Below are 19,928 nucleotides of genomic sequence, written 5' to 3'. Positions count from 1 at the left end.
TTGGTCCACCTCATTTTCCAGTACCCGATCCAGAAATGCATCCTTTCCAGTTGGGCCAAGAACATACCGATCCAGGAGAATCTCCTGAACACAACCAGAAATTTCTGCCCCTCTTTTCCCTTTACTCGAAAATTATCCCAATTGATGTTTGAGTAACTGAAGTCCCCCAATATCACCACTCTATAGTTCTTTCACAGCTCTGATTTCCCTGCAGATTTGCTCCTCTCTTGCTCTCGCGCTCTCTCTCTCTGTCACGAGTTGGAGGCCTATAGAATACCCCAAGTAGCATGATCATATCCTTTGTGGTTCTCAACTCTAATCAAATGGATTCTGTCCTTGCCCTGTCAAGGACATTCCCTCTTTCCAATGCTACAATGTCTTCCCTAATCAGTACTGCCACCCCAACTCCATTTTTTACCTTCTCTATCTTTTCTGAACACATTATATTCTTGTATATTAAGCGCCCAGTCATCACCGTTTTTAAGTCACGTTTCCGTTATTGCTCCATCATTATTCCCATACTGTTATTTGTGCTTGTAGCTCACAACCTTATTCTCAACACACTTTGTGTATTTACATACATGCATTGTAATCCTGTCTTTGCATTCCACATAACCTTTCTCAGTCTGCTCATACCCTGTCTAATTTGGAACTACTCCCTTCTCTAATACTGTCGAAGACTCATTCTGCACTTGATTCTTTTCTACTTTTATTTGCTGGTGCCATCCCTTTGCCAAGTTAGTTTAAACCTTCCCCAACCGCAGTAGTGAAGCTCCCTATGAGGACGTTGGTCGCAGTCCTGTTGAGATGCAACTCGTTCTTTTTGAATAGGTGCCTTCTGCCCAGAACTGGCCCAATGCTTCAAGAATCTAAAGCCTTCCCTCCTGCATCATGCTTCAAGCCACCCATTGATCATCCCTATCTTCCTATTTCTTCTATCGCTAGTGCGTGGCACTGAGAGTAATCCAAAAATTACTACCTTTGAGGTCCTACTCTAACTTCTTCCATAGCTCCTGAAAATCTGACCATAAGACTCAATACCTGCCCTTGCTATGTCGTTGTATTAATGTGTACTACAACATCTGGCTGACTCCCCCACTGCGCCTTTACCGTGACTCGAGAAAAGTACCCTATCACTGAAAAAACTGACACTTCAAGCAGACATCTCCAGTTAATTTACAAACTACCTGTTGTATCATTTACTCGGAATGGAGTTGGCTATTCTGAGTTTTGTTTTCCTTTTTCTTCTGCAGATGGCGAAATGTGATTGCTGCAAACGTCAAGGTAAACTAAATGAGTCCATTAAATGGCATGGGCAAACCAAAAATTTCTGTAACCTTCATTGTGTCCTCACATTCTGCAATCAACATCACCTAGCTGAAACAGCACCTCAAGATGGAAAAGGTATTAAATGCACCTCCTTCAGTTCTCCATATGTTGTGTTTTTTTAAAACAGCTTTGAAACAATAACCTCTCTCTCTCTCTCTATGACTCTATAAAAGATGAGTGCCTAACCTGCTTCCCAGCCCTAATCCCTGGAAATTTAGCAATTATGCCAAGTCAACTCAGTCCTATTTGCATTTATTTCTTGATTTCCAAATGAATGGAAATTTAAACCAGTTGAAACTACTATTTGGCAAATCATGCACGCTCCCAATGGGTAAGGTTCCCTGCCAGGAATGCAAAATCGGCATATTTACTGAGCCCTCGAGGCTTCATGGTACATGTCTTAGTGTCCCATGTAGACAAAGTTTGGGCATCGCTGCCCCATGATGTATACAATGCATCAGTGTGTTTTTAAATAAAGTAATTCACCTCGCTGAAAAATCTTGAGCTTCATTCAAATTGACCTTGAGTGAGGTAATGCAGATGGCTGATGACATCAACTGTATTTAATAGCTAATAGTCACATACAATTGACCAAAAACGCAATTGCAATACTCAAATAAGTTGCTATGATTCTCTAAAAGTTGTATATGTATTTGCGTATATGTTTATAATGTATGGAAATAAAGGAAAAATCAACCAATATTTAGTACTAATTAAGACCACTAATTGGTGTTCGCATGTACATCAGCATAAAATTTGAACCTGAAAATGTTCGCTAACACCCCACCAATACTCTTAATATAATTTGACTTATTAAACTGCTATAAATCAGTGGCTGTGATATATTATATGTTGCATAGTATAAAAGGACATGTACTTTGATTCATTGAGCAACATCACTAGAGGAGTGTATCTGCAAAACCAGAATGCTGTGGCACAAATTACTCTGAAAGGACCCACAATCCTATCCAGTTCTTTAAAATTTGTTTATCTCTGCATTTTGAAATGTCTAGATGTAAAATTGATGCAGATATACAATTTCTATTTTTTTTTCAAAATTAATGTATTCTCGAAATGAAAGGAAATTGTAATTCTGATTTGATTCCGATAGAGAAGTACTGCATTGGTCCTCATAGGGCTACTTTAAGTTAGAATTTTTTTTGGAAAAAAATCTGACTTCAATTGATATGCGATGAACTAGAAACTATTCCAGATTAATTGTTTTGTATGAAGACTGAAAGATTTTTTTTAAAATCGCTCCTCTTTCAACAGTTACTGTACCAAATGTTCCTAGTGGCCAGAGGAAGGAGTCTACTCCTGTCATAGCAAACGTGATGTCATTGGCTAATACCCCACCAGTACAGAATGCTGCTAATTCAACCACAACTTTAAATGGTATGGAGACTGCTGTAAGCTTGAATTTAACATTTGCCCATCTTGTAATAAAGCAACGTATGTGGAGAAATAAAAAATTGTTGAATGCTATTTTGAGGAACATCAGTTCCCAGCTAAATATGTTATGCTGCCTGCTCTTTAGTGGGGTTTTTCTTTCTATTCGATACATTTATCTCCTACCCTGAAAAAATGTCTTCATATTTTACACCACTTTCCAAGCAGGCAGGTAACCTCATTTGCCAGTGATTCCTTGTAACTGTTTATGAGCAGGTGCAGGCAGTTGGCCTGAATTGCATCATTTATTTCTTCTTTGTTTCTCCTTCCCTCATCTCCATGCGAGTTGCCAATCCATTGCTTATTTCAACCCCTGATCACAATGCCAATTTTGGAAGCTTGTAGGGCAAACCTGCTTCCTGCACAGCAAAATTAAGCTCCACTGTTCTGCAGGTCCGGAAGCCTTTAAGTATCCCTCTCAGATGGCTATTTCTTGTGAAAGCCTTGAAGGGATTATCAGCAGGCACTTTGAGGAGTCGTTAGGTGATAGTATCTCAGCTGTGTATTCATTCTTTGTTCAACAGCCATTCAAATACTTCCAAGACGAGTATTTCTCTTTTTCTCTGTCTAAACTAGGGCATTCTTTCAAATTAGGAGCCGGGAAATTAATAACCTCAATTAAGGTGAGTATAAAAGTGAGTGAATTAATAAGAGGAGTGCACAGAGCAGATCTAGAGGCATTACTTAAAATTAATAGTTTTATCATTCCTAAATCCCTAAATTCGAAAAGAGGAAATAGTTTTTTTTAGATCATGGATGGGCAGCTGCAACCTGTTGCTAGCAATTCCTGCGCCATGTGGGAACTCCAGAACACGCCACATGTCTTAGGTGACTACGTGTGGAGGAAGTATCTCCAGCTGCTTCAGCTTAGGGTTTCTGAGCTTGAGGGGCAGCTGGAATCACTGCAGAGCATCAGGGAGCAGGAAAGTTTCCTGGATTGTACTTTACAGGAGATGGTCACCCCACAGGCAGTAAGGGATCAGGATACTAGGTGGGTAGCCATCTGGAAGACTAGGAGAGGCAGGAGGTACAAGAGTCTTCGGAGTGTGTGCCACTCTCAAACATACTCATCATTGGAGACTGCTGGATGTGACGATACCCTGAAGAAGTGCTGTCCAGACCGTGGCACCAATGGGCAAGGGACTATACAGGAGGGAGCAGCAAAGTGTAGAAATGCACTTGTTTTGGAGATTCCATAGTCAGGGGGACAGACAGGCATTTTTGTGACTATCATGGAGTCCTGAATGGTGTATTGCCTCCCTGGTGCCAGGGTAAAGGACATCACGGAGAGGGTGCAGGATGTTCTGCAGGGGGAAAAGAGTGAGCCAGCAGCTGTGGTACATGTTGGTACCAACGGCATAGCAAGGTCAGGTATTGAGTCTTATGGTCAGATTTTCAGGAGCTAGGGAGGAAGTTAAAGAGTAGGATCACAAAGGTAGTAATCTCTGGATTACTCCTAGTGCCACGCACGGGTGAGAGTAGAAATAGGAAGATAAGGATGGTCAATGCCTGGCTTGAAGTATTGGACCAGTTCAGGATAGAAATCACCTATTCAAAAGGAACGGGTTGCACCTCAACAGGACTGCGACCAACGTCCTTGCAGGGAGCTTCACTACTGTGGTTGGGAAGGGGTTAAACTAAATTGGCTGGGGAGGTAGCAACAGCATATAAAAGTAGAAAAGAAGAATCGAGTACATAATGTGAGTGTGTTGGACAGTACTAGAGAAGGGAGTAGTTCCATAATCGATATGAGCAGACTGAGAAAGGTTATGAGGAATGCAAAGACAGGATTACAATGCATGTATGTAAACGCACAAAGTGTGTTGAATAAGGTTGGTGAGCTACAAACGCAAATAGCAGTATGGGAATATGATTGTGGCAATAATGGAAACATGACTTAAAAATGGTGATGACTGAGTGCTTAATATACAAGGATGCAGCGTGTTCAGAAAAGATAGAGAAGGTAAAAAATGGAGGTGGGTTTGCAGTACTGATTAGGGAAGACATTGTAGGGTTTGAAAGAGGGGATGTGCTTGACAGGGCAAGGAGAGAATCCATTTGGTTAGACCTGAGAACCACATAGGCTATGATCGCACTACTAGGGGTATTTCATAGGCCTCCAACTAGTGAGAGAGAGGAGCAAATCTGCAGGGAAATCAGAGCTGTGCAAGAACTATAGAGTGGTCATATTGGGGGACTTCAGTTACCCAAATATCATTTGGGATAATTTTAGAGTAAAGGGAAAGAAGGGGGAGGAATTGTGTTCAGGAGATCCTCCTTGATCAGTATGTTATGGGCCCAAGTAGAAAGGAGGCCTTTCTGGATCGGGTACTGGGAAATGAGGTGGATCAAGTGTCTGTGGGGTTGCACTCGGGCAAGAGTGATCATCATATCATAAGGTTTAGACTCGTAATGCAAAAAAGCAAGAAACAATATAAGATAGACCAGCTAGATTGATAGAGGGCTAATTTCAATGTGATGAGAGGGGATCCAGCCAGGATAAAATGGAACCAAAGACTGGTAAGAAAATCAAACAGAACAATGGGATATCTTTAAACAAGAGATGCTTCAGGTACAGGCTAGGTACATTTCAACAAGGGTGAAAGGTAGTGGAACCAAAACCGGTCTCCTTGGATAACAAGGGAGATGGAGATTAGGATGAAACACAAAAAAAAAGAGGGTGTATGATGCATGTCAGGTGAATTCTTCAAGTAAGAGCCAGGCCAAATCCAATAAGTTGAGAGGGGAGGTGAAGAGGAAAATAAGACTGGCAAAGAGAGAATATGACAGAATGGCAGTCAACATAAAAGAGAACCCAAAAATCATCATCTGACATATAAATTGTTAGTGGGTAGTAAGATGGAATGGGGCCTATTAGGGACAAACTGGGTAATATATGCCTAGAGCCACAGGGAAAGGCTAGAATACTTAATAAGTACTAGTATTGATGCGTACTGAGGAAGAGGAATCTGACAAAATATTGGTAGAAGTGGAGAGAGTAGAGGCAATGGATAGGATAGAAATTCAGAGGAGGAGTACTAGAAAGGCTGGCTGTGCTTAGGGTAGAGAAATCACCTGGTCCAAATGGCTTGCATCTCGGGTTGCTAAAGGAAGTGGGGTGGAGATTATGGAAGAGCTTGCCATAATCTTCCAATATTCCCTAGATATGGGGGAGGTGCCAGAGGATTGGAGAGTGACAAATGTGACACCTTATTCAAGAAAGTGTGTAAAGACAGTCCTAGCAACTACAGGCCAGTTAGTCTAACATCAGTGGTGGATAAGGTTTTAGAAACAATGATCAGGGAAAATAAATCAACAGGCATTTGGAGAGGTTTGAGTTAATTAAGGATAGCCATTTGTAAAAGGCAAATCATGCTTGACTAATCTAATTGAATTTTTTTGATGAGCGAACACAAGGTTGATGCAGGGAATGCGGTGGATATTGTCTATATGGATTTTTTAGAAAGTGTTTGATAAAGTACCATATAAATGGCTGTTGAATAAAATTGAGGCACATGGAATAGCAGAGTCACTGTCCAATTGGATAAAATTTGTCTCGACAGAAAACAGCAAGCTGTGGTAAATGGTTGGTTTTCAGACTGAAAGGTGGTAGACATTGGTGTTTCCCAAGAGTCAGTATGAGGGCCATTGCTTTTTTTTGCTATATATAAATGACTTGGTTCTTGCAATACAGAGTTGAATTTCAACATTTGTTGTTGATGAAGCTGGGCCTGTTCACCTTGGCAAAGAGATTAAGAGGGGATTTGATAGAGGTGTTCAAAATATTCAGGGGTCTGGGCAGAGTAGATAAGGAAACTATTCCCATTGGCGGAAGGATCCAGAACCAGAGGACATTGATTGAAGGTAATTGGCAAAAGAACCAGAGGCGACATGAAAAACTTTTTCATGCAGCAAGTGGTTAGGATCTGGAATGCTCTGCCTGAGAGTGCTGTGGGGGCATATTCAATCGAGGCCTTCAAAAGAGAATCTGACAAATATCTGAAGGGAAAGCATTTGTAGGGTTATGGGGAAAAGGCAGGAGAATGGGACTAGATGATTTGCTCTTGCAGAGAGCTGGCACAGACCTGAGGGGCTGAATGGCCTCTTTCTGTGCTGTAATCATTGGAGGAGTGGCAAACAGTGAGGATGATTGGAACCACCTGCAACAGGACATAGGCTAGCAGAATGGGCAGACAAGTGACAGATGGAATTTAATACAGACAAGTGTGAGGTGATGCATTTTGGCAGAAGGGATAGGGTGAGTTAATATAGTCTTAATGGCACAGTTCAAAAAGGGTGCAGGAACAGAGGGACCTGGGTTTGCATGTGCATCGATCTTTGAAGGTGACAGGATGTATTGAGAGAGTGGTTAGCAAAGTATATGGGATCTTGGGCTTCCTAAATTGAGGCATAAAGTACAAAAACAGGGAAGTTATGCTGAACCATTATAGAGCTCTGGTTGGGCCCCAACTAGAGTATTGCATTCAGATCTAAGCTCTGCAGTCCTGCCACATCCAGCCGTGAATGGTGGTGGACAATTAAACAACTAACTGGAGGAGGTGGCTCCACAAATATCCCCATCCTCAATGATGGGGGAGCCCAGCACATCAGTGCGAAAGATGAGGCTGAAGCATTTGCAACAATCTTCAGCCAGAAGTGCCAAGTTGATGATCCATCTCGGCCTCCTCCTGAAGTCCCCAGCATCACAGATGCCAAACTTCAGCCAATTCGATTCACTCCACATGATATCAAGAAACGACTGAAGGCACTGGATACTGCAAAAGCTATGGGGCCTGACAACATTCCGGCAATAGTACTGAAGACCTGTGCTCCAGAACTTGCTGCACCCCTAGCCAAGCTGTTCCGGTACAGCTACAACACTGGCATCTACCCTGCAATGTGGAAAATTGCCCAGGTATGTCCTGTCCACAAAAAGCAGGACAAATCCAACCCGGCCAACTACCGCCCCATTAGCCTACTCTCCATCAGTAAAGTGATGGAAGGTGTCATCAACAGTGCCATCAAGCGGCACTTGCTTAGCAATAACCTGCTCAGTGATGCTCAGTTTGGGTTCCGCCAGGGCCACTCAGCTCCTGACCTCATTACAGCCTTGGTTCAAACATGGACAAAAGAGCTGAACAGGTGAGGTGAGAGTGACTGCCCTTGACATCAAGGCAGCATTTGACCGAGTATGGCATCAAGAAGCCCTAGCAAAACTGAGGTCAATGGGAATCAGGGGGAAAACCCTCCGCTGGCTGGAGTCATACCTAGCGCAAAGGAAGATGCTTGTGGTTGTTGGAGGTCAGTCATCTGAGCTCCAGGGCATCGCTGCAGGAGTACCTCAGGGTAGTGTCCTAGGCCCAACCATCTTCAGCTGCTTCATCAATGACCTTCCTTCAGTCATAAGGTCAGAAGTCGGGATGTTCGCTGATGATTGCACAATGTTCACCATTCGCGACGACTCAGATACTGAAGCAGTCTGTGTAGAAATGCAGCAAGACCTGGACAATATCCAGGCTTGGGCTGATAAGTGACAAGTAACATTCGCGCCACACAAGTGCCAGGCAATGACCATCTCCAACAAGAGCGAATCTAACCATCTCCCCTTGACATTCAACAGCATTACCATCGCTGAATCCCCCACTATCAACATCCTAGGGGCTACCATTGACCGAAAACTGAACTGGAGTAGCCATATAAATACCATGGCTGCAAGAGCAGGTCAGAGGCTAGGAATCCTGACTCCCCAAAGCCTGTCCACAATCTACAAGGCACAAGTCAGGAGTGTGATGGAATACTGTCCAATTGCCTTGATGGGTGCAGCTCCAACAACACTCAAGAAGCTCGACACCATCCAGGACAAAGCAGCCAGCTTGATTGGCACCCCATCTACAAACATTCACTCCCTCCACCACCGACGCACAGTGGCAGCAGTGTGTACCATCTACAAGATGCACTGCAGCAATGCACCAATGCTCCCTAGACAGCACCTTCCAAACCCGCGACCTCTACCAACTAGAAGGACAAGGGCAGCAAATACATGGGAACACCACCATCTGCAAGTTCCCCTCCAAGTCACACACCATCCTGACTTGGAACTATATCGCCGTTCCTTCACTGTCGCTGGGTCAAAATCCTGGAACTCCCTTCCTAACAGCACTGTGGGTGTACCTACCCCAAATGGACTGCAGCAGTTCAAGAAGGCAGCTCACCACCACCTTCTCAAGGCAATTAGGGATGGGCAATAAATGCTGGCCTGGCCAGCGACGCCCACATCCCGTGAATGAATTTAAAAAAAAGTTCTGGATGTGAGGGTGCTGAGGAGATTTACCAGAATGATGTTAGGAATCAGGGATTTTAGTTACAAGGTTAAGTTGGAAAAGCTGGGATTGTTCTCCCTGGAGCAAAGGAGATTGAGGGGAGATTTGATAGAAGTGCAGAAGATTATGACAGGCTTAGAAAAGTTAGCCAATGAAAAACTGTTCCCATTAACTGATAGTACACAGATTCAGGGACACAGGATAAAGGTTTTGGACATGAAGTGCAGGGGGAATGTAATGAAGAGCTTTTTTACGCAGCAAGTAGTAATCTGAAACTTGCTGCCCACAAGGGTGGTGGAAGCGGAGACCATCAGTGATTTTAAAAGGAAATTGGATGGGCACTTGAAGGAAGTAAACTTGCAGGGCTACGGGGATCAATCAGGGGAATGGGACTGACTGGATTGCTCTATGGAGAGCTGGCATGGACTCAATGGGTTGAATAGCCGCCTTCTGTGCCGTAATTTATTCTGTGACTCTGTGATCAGTTGATAGCATCTATGAACTCTGTGACTGATGTAAGTGAAGAATTAGCTTCTTAGGGGCCAAAACAGATTGGCCACGTGATTCTGGATGGCTGATTGTATGCTTCTCTGATGAATTTCCTCTGTACCTGAGGTTCTTCAGTGTTTTTTCTGAATTGTCCAGACGATTACGCTTCATTGTAGAACCATAGAAATGCATAGCAGAGAAGGAGGCTATTCATTGTGTAAAGAATATTTATTCAAGCAATCCAAAACGAATCCCATTGTCTGCTAGTTTTCCATTTTCAGTGTCTTTTTCTGCTTCAAATATTTACCTACTCTTTAAAAAATAAAATAGTGGCGTCAACCTCAATCACTCTTGTGGCAAAACGTTCCCTATTGTTCACTCTGAGTCAGGAAATTTATCCAAACCTCCCCCTTCATTCATAGTAACAATTTTAAATTGATCCTCATCACTTCCTCCCCCCTCAGTGGAGCTGTCTCTTCCTATATTATCCTGCTAAAGCTCTTCCCAATTCAAAAAACTTCCATTAAATCTCCTCATAGCTTTCTCTGCTTCAGTGAAAATAGTCCCAGTATCTCAACCATAGTTTCTCACCCCTATTATCATCCTGGTGGATTTAGCCTGTACATTCTGTGTGGCTTTAATGCTTTTTCAAGAACGAGCTATCCAAAACTTCTCCAACCATTCCCCCTAACCATTGTCTGGGACAAATTTATCACAGTCTCTTTGCTTCTGTACTCCATATCCCTATTTGTAAAAACCCAAATGCTATTGATATTTTTAAGGGCTTTTTTCTAATTACTTGCACTTGCAAGGAATTATGCACTTACACCCCTAGGCATGTTCTGTTTCTCCCTACCTTTGGCACCTTTCTATTAATTCTACATCCCTCCACCACCCCCCCCCCCCCCCCCAATGCATTACCTCCCACATCTCAATAATGAATTGCATCTGCCACCTGTCTGCCCATTTTGCTAACCTGCCTACATCCTCTTGAAGTCTTTTACAGTCCATTCTGCTGTTGCCAAACTCCTTATTTCTGTGTCTCAACAATTTGTGGTCCCTTTGCCCAAGTCCAAATCATTTATACATATCAAGGTGTTAACCTAGCACTGAACTCTGGGGTATGCCAGTTCCAATCCATGCAACACCCATTAACCCTAACCCTTTTGGTCTGCCAACCGAATGTCTATCCATGCTACTACGTATACCTGAATTTTTATTACAGGCTCCTGAGAGACACTTGATCAGCGAATACAGAGGAGTGTTTAGGAAGACATCTATTCATGGTTGCATTAGAAGTTTTCTTTAAGCAGGCATGAAAGTAGCAGAGACAGAGTCTGAGCTTGGGAATTTGGTAAGCAAGGGAGTTTTAAGGGTTTAGAGATACAGCACTGAAACAGGCCCTTCGGCCCACCGAGTCTGTGCCGACCATCAACCACCCATTTATACTAATCCTACACTAATTCCATATCCCTACCACATCCCCACCTGTCCCTATATTTCCCTACCACCTACCTATACTCGGGTCAATTTATAATGGCCAATTTACCTATCAACCTGCAAGTCTTTGGCATGTGGGAGGAAACCCACACAGACACAGGGAGAACTTGCAAACTCCACACAGGCAGTACCCAGAATAGAACCCGGGTCGCTGGAGCTGTGAGGCTGCGGTGCTAAACCACTGCACCACTGTGCCGTTAATCTCTTAAAGGTAGTCGAGTTTGCATTTTGCACTTAACTACAATTTACTGTTAAATTTAAGTTTCTTTCAGGCTTAGTCAGGGATTAACAAGCTCCAGTTAGTTAATTAGGTAGCTAGTTAGAACTGGTTTCTCCAGTCAGTGCATGACTCAGCTCTTGAATTTCAGCTGGTATAAATACAGATGGTCTTGCTAAGTGCACGAAGTAAGCAGCCGTGAGGGTAGCAGCTCGTGACTGAGTGCAGCTCGAGACAGTGAGAGAACTTGGGAATTTGATAAGTGAGGGAGTTTGATGCAGTGAGGGAGGTGGTACTGTTCTGACCTTTTACAAAAAAACGAGTGGTCTGAGAAAGGGAGCTGCAGTACAGCAGCGAGATGTGAGAGCTGAAGCCTGGAAGCATTAATTAGGTGGCCAGGTGAGTGGTTGATTAGTTTTAAGTGTTTTTTCTGCCTAAATGGGGGCAGTAGTTTAAACTGGCACTGGGGCGATATAAGTATTGCTTTAAATATTGTAGCTTAGCTAGTTAAACCAATTGATACTACTACAGATAATGGCTGAGGGATATTTATAAACCTAATTTGCTAAATAAAACACAGTAAAGGTGTCAGGACAGGTGATGTGTAGCAGCTGTAGCATACGGGAGCTGGTGGATACTTGTGTGATCCACAGCAACTACATCTGCAGTAAGTGTCTGCAGCTTGAGGAGCTTTGAACTCTGATACATCAGGGAGGGGGAAAGTTAACTGGACACTTTGTTCCAGGAGGCAGCCACAGCCCTTAGGCTAGGTACTTCTGATTTGGTTCATGATGAGGGACAGGAGGGTGTGACTGCAAGAGAGGCAGGTATGGGGATCCAGAAGATAGCACTGGAGAAGCCTTAGCGCTTGCAGTTGTCCAACAGGTTCAATGATCTCGCAGTTTGTGTAGATGAGAACAGGGAATGCAGGGAGGATGAGCAAACTGACCACAGCACCGTGGTGCAGGGGGCCATTCAAGTTGGGGGATTTAAAAGGAATACAGTTGTAGTAGGGGCCTGAATAGTTAGGGGATAGATATGGTTCTCTGCAGCCGAGAGCATGTGTCCCAAAGACTGGGTTGCCTGTCCAGTGCCAGGGTGAAGGACATCTCCTTGGGCTGGAGAGGAACTTGGAGTGGGAGGGGAAGGATCCAGTTGTTGTGATCCACATGGGTAAGAAAGAGGTTCTGCTGAGGGAGTATGAACAGCTACGGGCTAAATTATAAAGCGGAACCACAAAGGATTACGACCTGAGCCACGAGTAAATTGGCATAGGGTCAATAAGATACGAGAATCAAATGCACGGCTCAAAGATTGGTGTGGGAGAAGTGGGTTTTGATTCATGGGACACTGGCACCAGTACAAGGGAAAGAGGGAGCTGTGTCATTGGGACGGCCTTCACCTGAACCGCACTGGGGCCAATGTCCTGGCGAATCGTATAACTAGGGCAGAGAGGGTTTTAAACTAGTGCTTGGTGGGGTGGCAGGGGGAAGGTTCACGTGAGGGGAGATTTGGAAAGTTAAAGAGAAAGAACAAGGAAATAGTGCAGGATAATACAGGTAATGAGAACCAGAGTGTGACAGGAAGGGACAGAGTGTACAAATATAAGAATGCACTACCAAATAAGGTCAGAATAGGCAAAAATGGTACAAAGGCAGAATTAGACTCTTTATTTGAATACTTGCAGCATTCATAACAAGATGGATGAATTGATAGCACAAATGGAAATAAACAATTATGATATGATGACCATTACAGAGACATGGTTGCAAGGTGACCCAGGCTGGGACCTGAATTTTCAAGGATATTTGACATTTCGGAAGGATAGGAGGAAAGATAAAGGAGGTGGGGTAGCTCTTGAATAAAGGATGAGATCAGTACAATGGTGAGAAATGATTTTGATTCAGAAGATCAAGATGTAGAATCAGTTTGGGTAGAGATAAGAACAGCAAAGGAAAGAAGTTACTGGTGGGAGTAGTTTATAGGCCCCCTAACAGCTGCAAAGTAGGACAGAGTATACATCAAGAAATATTGGAGGCTTGCAAGAAAGGTACAGCAATAATCTTGGGTAATTTTAATGTTCTCATCGATTGGAAAAATCAAATTGGCAAAGGTAGCCTGGAGGATGAATTCATAGAGGGTACCCTGAACAGTTTCTTAAAATATGTTTTAGAACCTTCCAGGGTCCAGGCTATTTTGGACCTGGTAATGAGACAGGATTAATTAAAGACCTCATAGTAAAGGATCCTTTAGGCAGGAGTGATCGTGACATGATATAATTTCACATTCAGTTTGAAGGAGAGAAGTGTGGGTCCATAACTAGTGTCTTAAACATAAATGAAGACAGTTACAAGGGTATGAATACAGAGTTGGCTTAAATGGACTGCAAACATAGGTTTAAAGGTAGGACGGTGGAGAAGCAGTGGTGGACGTTTAAGGAGATATTTCATAACTCTCAACAAAGATATATTCCATCAAGGAAGAAAGACTGGAACCGAAGAAATGGCAGAGGCTTTGAACAAGTATTTTGTATCTGTCTTCACGGTAGATGACACACAAAAAAATCACAAAAATAGTAGAAAATCAGAAGGCAAAAGGGAGGAACTTGAAATTATCACTAGAGAGCCTTAAAGGAAGTAGCTGCAGAGATAGTGGATGCATTGGTTGTAATCTTCCAAAATGCCCTAGATTCTGGAAAGGTCCTGGCAAATTGGAAAATCATAAATGTAACACCTCTGTCGAAGAAAGGAGGGAGACAAAAAGCAGGAAACTATAGGCCAGTTAGCCTAACATCTGTCGTTGGGAAAATGCTAGAATCCATTATTAAAGAGGTACGTCGGGGAAATCTCAATCCAATCAGGCAGAGTCACCATGGTTTTGTGAAAGGGGAATTGTGTTTGATATATTTATTTAGAGTTCTTTGAGGATGTAACTGGCAGGGTGGATAAAGGGAAACCAGTAGATGTAGTGTATTTGGATTTCCAAAAGGCATTCGGTAAGGTGCCACCTAAAAGGCTACTACACAAGATAAGAGCTCATGGAGTTAGGAGGGATATATTAGCATGGATAGAGGACTGGTTAACTGGAAACAGATTCAAGATAAATGGGTCATTTTCAGGATGGCAAACTGTGCCACAGGGATCAGTGCTGGGACCTCAGTTATTTACGATCTGTATTAATGATTTGGGTGAAGGAACCAAATTTGTTGACAACATGGAGATGGGTAGGAAGACAAGTTGTGAGGAGGATACAAAGAGCTATAGATAGGTTAAGTGAGTGGGCAAAAATTTTGCAGATGGAGTATAATGTGGGAAAATTTGAGGTTGTCCACTTTGGCAGAAAGAATAGAAAAGCAGAATATTATTTGCAGAATGCTGTGGTACAGAGGGACCTGGGTGTCCTTGTACATAAATCACAAAATGTCAGCATGCAGGTACAGCAAGTAATTAAGAAGGTAAATGGAATGTTGGCCTTTATTGCAAGAGGGATGAAGTATAAAAGTAGGGAAGTCTTGCTGCAACTGTATAGGGCATTGATGATACACCTAGAGTACAGTGTACCATTTGGTCACCTTATTTAAGGAGGGACACGCTTGCAATGGAAGCAGTTCGAGAAGGTTCACTAGGCTGATTCCTGGGATGAAGGGTGACTTATGAGGAAAGGTTGAGCAGATTGGCCCATACTCATTGGAGTTTAGATGATTGAGAGGTGATCTTATTGAAACATATAAGATTGAATGGGCTTGACAGGGTAAATGCTGAGAGGATGTTCCTGCTCGGGATTGGAGGGGAGAAATCTGGAACTGGGGCGTAGGTTAAAAATAAGGGGGGTCCTATTTAGGACGGAGATGAGGAGGGTCGTTTGTGTTTGGAATTCTCTACCCCAGTTCGTGCTTGGAATTCTCGACCTCAGAGAGCAGTGGAGGCTAGGTCGTTGAATATATTCAAGGCTGAGCTAAACAGGTTTTTGATTGACAAGGAAGTCCAGGATGGGGCCGGCAGGAAAGTGGAGTTAAGGCTATAATCAGATCAGCCATGATTTTATTGAATGGCAGAGCAGACTCGAAGGGCTGAATGGCTATTCCTGCTCCAATTTCTTATGTTCTCATGTTCGTTGACTATTACTTTTTAAGTATATTGACAAAAATGAGTATAAATAATTCTGTGTGCGTGCTTTTGTGTTACATATTCAGATTTTCATTTGCATGTTCATAGCAGTTTTTCTAATGAGATTATTTCTTTACTCCTGTTGTGCTGCTTATTTCCCCTTTTTGTCTCAGTAATTCTACCCCTTTTCCATTGCCTGACAATAGGGTTCCACTGACGTAGTTTTCCATCCACAGCAACAACTTGAACAAAGACAGTTGCCATATTGGTCATGATTAGAGTTTAAATCAAAGGGTTAAACAAATGCGTCTTCACTAATATAAATAAAAGCAAAATTATGTTGGTGCTGGAAATTTGAAATAAAAACAATGTGCTGGAAATTCTCAGGTCTGGCAGTGTCTGTCGAGAGAGAAACAGAGTTAATGTTTCAGGTCAATGACTTTTCATCAGAGCTTCTTGACGAATAACTCATCTTATAATTGATATTCTAGTTTTTCTTGGTAGGTGAAAGTTTTGTTTGAGAGGGGAACAGCTTCTACAGGGCATGCAGTTATATTTGGCAATATTTGGGCAACTTGTAGCATAGCTTTTTTCCAGACCCTCCTTGAAGTCCACCTCTTTGACCAAGCTTTTATCTTGACTCAGTGTGCATCTTTTGATTGTATCTACGTGAAGCACCTTGAGATGTTTTTCTGTGTTGAAGGTGCGAAATGAATGCAAGATGTTAGAAAACAATGCCACAGATTCATAAAGACAGTTTCCTTAATCTTGTTCCCTTGTTTGTTTATGTAGTTGTTGGAGGTCTCTTAAAAGTATACCTTTGTCCGATGTTACATGTTAAGAACAGACAGTATAGGAAGAAATGTGTATATTTGGAGGAGGTTTTAATGTTGAACTCTTGTCCTGGATGCCTTTCACCAGCACATTTAAGTAAATTCAAAGGATTCTGCAGTGTTTTGCCTGCAGAACTAAGTAGGCCTTGATTGCATACTAAGATTTATTTATTTCATTTTAGCAGGAGGAATTCGTACCACTTCAGGGACTCCGGTTAGTGGAGAGGTAAGTAAAGCTTTTGATTGTTGTATAGTTCAACTATTCTGAATTGTTTGCTGTTAACTTTGTCTTTACATCAGGTTTCTTCAATCTTTTGATTATTAGGCCAGCACTCAGACAGAACCCTCTCGTTTACAACCTTCTGCACCCAAAGTGCTCAAGAATAAAGCACTACTCTGTAAACCTATCACACAGACCAAAGCAACCTCCTGTAAGCCGCACACTCAGACCAAGGCTTGTCAGACAGGTACGGTATATGTGAGGATATGTAGTCACCTGTGCGTGCATGTGTAGTAATAATTTTGGTATGGATGCAGTTGATTATCATATAACTAATTTGTTAAATATTAGATTTGAAAGAAATTTTCTATTATTTGTATATAGAAATAGCCAGTTTCCAAAGCCTTGTGCCACAGTGCACAAAGCCAATCAGTTAACAGTTCAATCTAAACAAAAATGGGTGAAATTTGGAGTTCTTCTGTATATGAAGTGGTGCAACAGGAAAGCAACTGTAGCAAGTGCCGTACTCCATAAAAGTTACTTCAATGGTTGATTGGTGCACAGATTGAATTTAAGGCATTGCATTTATATCAGAGTATAAACCAGAGATGGCCTGAGGCTTAACGCAAGCTTCAATGTAATAATCAGTCATTGTACTTCTGGGTAATTAGTTGTAGTTTTTTTTCATTCATTCATGTGATGTGGGCATTGCTGGCAAAGCCAGCATTATTGTCAATCCATAATTACCCTTGAGAAGGTGGTGGTAATCCAGCTTCTTAAACCGCTGTAGTCCATGTGGTGAAGCTACTCCCATTGTGCTATTAGGTAGGGAGTTCTGGGATTTTGACTCAGCAACAATGACGGAACAGCGATATAGTTCCAAGTCAGGATGGTGTGTAACTTGAAGGAGAACTTGGAGGTGATGGCATTCCCATGTGTCTGCTGCCCTTGTCCTTCTAGGTGGTCGAGGTTGCAGGTTAGGAAGGTGCTGTCGAAGTTGTCTTGGTGAATTGCTGTGCTGTACACTCTGACTACAGTGTGCCAGTGGTAGAGGGAGTAAAGGTTTAAGAATGTAATGGGGGTATTGATCAAGCAGACTGCTTTGTCCTGGATGGTGTCGAGCTTCTTGAGTGTTGTTGGAACTGCACTCATCCAAGCAAGTGGAGAGTATTCCATCACGCTCCTGACTTGTGCCTTGTAGATTGTAGAAAGGCTTTGGGGAGTCAGGTGGTAAGTCACGTGCCACAGAATACCCAGCCTCTGACCTGCTTTTGTAGCCATAGTATTTATGTGGCTGGTCCAGTTAAGTTTCTGGTCAATGGTAACCACCAGGTGGGCGATTTGACAATGATAATGCTGTTGGATGTCAAGGGGAGGTAGATAGACCCCCCTTGTTAGAGGTGGCCATTGCCAGGCATTTGTGTGGCACGAATGTTGCTTGTCACTATCAGTCCAAGTCTGAATGTTATCCAGGTTTTCATGCATGTAGCTACAGATAGCTTCATTACCTGAGAAGTCGCGGATGGAACTGAACACTGCGCAATCATCAGCAAACATCCTCACTTCTGACGTTATGATCGAGGGAAGGTCATTGATGAAGCAGCTGAATATGATTGGGTTGAGGGCACTGCCCTGAGGTAACATTCAGACTTGGACTGATAGTGACGAGCAACATTCGTGCCACACAAAAGCCTGGCAATGGCCACCTCTGACAAGGGGAGTCTATCTACCTCCCCTTGACATCCAACAGCATTATCATTGTCAAATCGCCCACCTGGTGGTTACCATTGACCAGAAACTTACAACTTTTATATATGTATATATACACACATACACACACAAGTTTTTGTTTCAGCAATCCTATTTCTGTAAGTGATGGTTCACTTTGAATGTGACTTCTAGGTGTAACTCCTCCAAGCAATGTGGTTGGGTCAGAGTTCCACTAAATTGCAACTTTGCTTAATATGCTTTCCTAAAAGCTCTTAAATGTAGAAGGGTTTACACTTAGATCAGAAATGTTATACAATGGACCTGATTTGGTGCAGTGGATTTGTATACAGTAGGACTGCATAGGGAGTAATGACACATTGTAATTTTATGCCCATGTCAAAATATGATTCTGTAGAACTGGCTGTAAAAGTGAGTTAAATATTGGTATTATAGACTTTACAATGTGTTAAGTTCTGCAATAGACCGCCGGGTCTTTGTAGCCTTGTAGAAATTGTCAAATTATGTTGCTGGAAAACTTTGGAATTGAAAAGTGAAACATTTTGTACCCATTTACAAATTGGTACTATCCACTTTGCCTCTTTTTTTTTACAGAAGAGGATTGGAAGCCACAAGTGATTGTGCTGCCCATTCCTGTGCCAGTCTATATTCCTATGCCTCTACACCTTTACTCACAGTTTACACCATTACCACTAGGGATGCCTGTGCCCGTAAGTTACACTCAAAATGGAGGGCTGTCAAATGTTTCCTGCTGGTTGTTTTAGATAATATAGTGCTGAGGCTGGAGTGTATTATAATGCAATAACACGTTATTCTGAGGAGCAGCGCTCGTGATTTTTAATACAACCTGAACCTCAAGAGGTGGTAAGTTCTTGAAGTATGTTGCATTTTGTATTTTTAAAGATATACTAAAGTTGGAGTTTCTGAGACTGGTTTAAATACATTATCACAAACCTTGCTACTGGTGTCAGGTATTGTAATCGACAGCAACGGACAGCAGACTACACTACAGAGCATCATTGATATTAGGACTTATCTCATTAGGTTTTACAGAATGGATTTCAGTTATAATAGATAACAAGCAAGTGGTTGATAACTCAACCACAAGTATCAGGACAGTGACTGTCGGGGCATGCCATGTCTCTGATGTCCAATGACATTCATGTTAGAAGACTGGCATATGGGGTGTCATTACATTAACTTTCTCAAGAAATCTTAATTAAAATGAGGAAATTCAATGCAATGTGCAATTCAGGTTCAGAGGCAGAACCTAAGTCCGAGTCTCAGTAGATTGTAGGAGACTGATGCATTGCATAGCTTGGCATAGCTGTCCTGCAATAAGTTTTTTGGAAACTTGGGAGTTTTTCCCTAACTGTTACTAGGACAGTATGCAGATGGGAGACCATCTAATGCATTCCAAATGTTCAGGTCAATAAGTATTAGACCTTACAAGAAGGGAAGCAGTAGGTCAATAAGTTTCTTTGACTTTTTTTTCCCTCTGTTCAATTTTTTTTTACATTTATAAGTAAAAGTGCTTCATCCTAGTCAGAATGAAATTGCCTACAAGGATACCTACATTGTCGCTGGGCTGATCAATTCAAGACAGTTGAATGCATGAATGAGATTTGTTCTGTGAAACACTTGGTCAACGTAATGCAGAACAAAATACCTAGTATCCCCCTTTTTTCCCTATGTTCACCATGACTGTTTCAACCTTTCGCAATTGTTTGTGTGAGA

At 42.4% G+C, this 19,928-nt stretch overlaps 1 protein-coding gene across 6 annotated transcripts in view; it reads left to right on the top strand.

The window, feature by feature from the left end:
* Positions 1–19,928, top strand: part of zmym4.1 (zinc finger MYM-type containing 4, tandem duplicate 1) — a 276,696-nt gene that overhangs the window by 234,889 nt on the left and 21,879 nt on the right. For all 6 annotated transcript variants that reach the window (XM_068011207.1, XM_068011208.1, XM_068011206.1 and 3 more), the window contains 5 exons: positions 1,254–1,404; positions 2,602–2,724; positions 16,426–16,469; positions 16,569–16,710; positions 18,786–18,901. In XM_068011207.1, the coding sequence (XP_067867308.1) occupies positions 1,254–1,404; positions 2,602–2,724; positions 16,426–16,469; positions 16,569–16,710; positions 18,786–18,901 (576 nt within the window). The remainder of the gene's footprint in view (positions 1–1,253; positions 1,405–2,601; positions 2,725–16,425; positions 16,470–16,568; positions 16,711–18,785; positions 18,902–19,928) is intronic.

This window comes from Heterodontus francisci, chromosome 31 (assembly GCF_036365525.1).
Source record: "Heterodontus francisci isolate sHetFra1 chromosome 31, sHetFra1.hap1, whole genome shotgun sequence".
In the NCBI taxonomy this organism is placed as follows: Eukaryota; Metazoa; Chordata; class Chondrichthyes; order Heterodontiformes; family Heterodontidae; genus Heterodontus; species Heterodontus francisci.
Note: the sequence above shows the minus strand (reverse complement) of the source record. Positions and strands in the feature narration are given on the sequence as shown.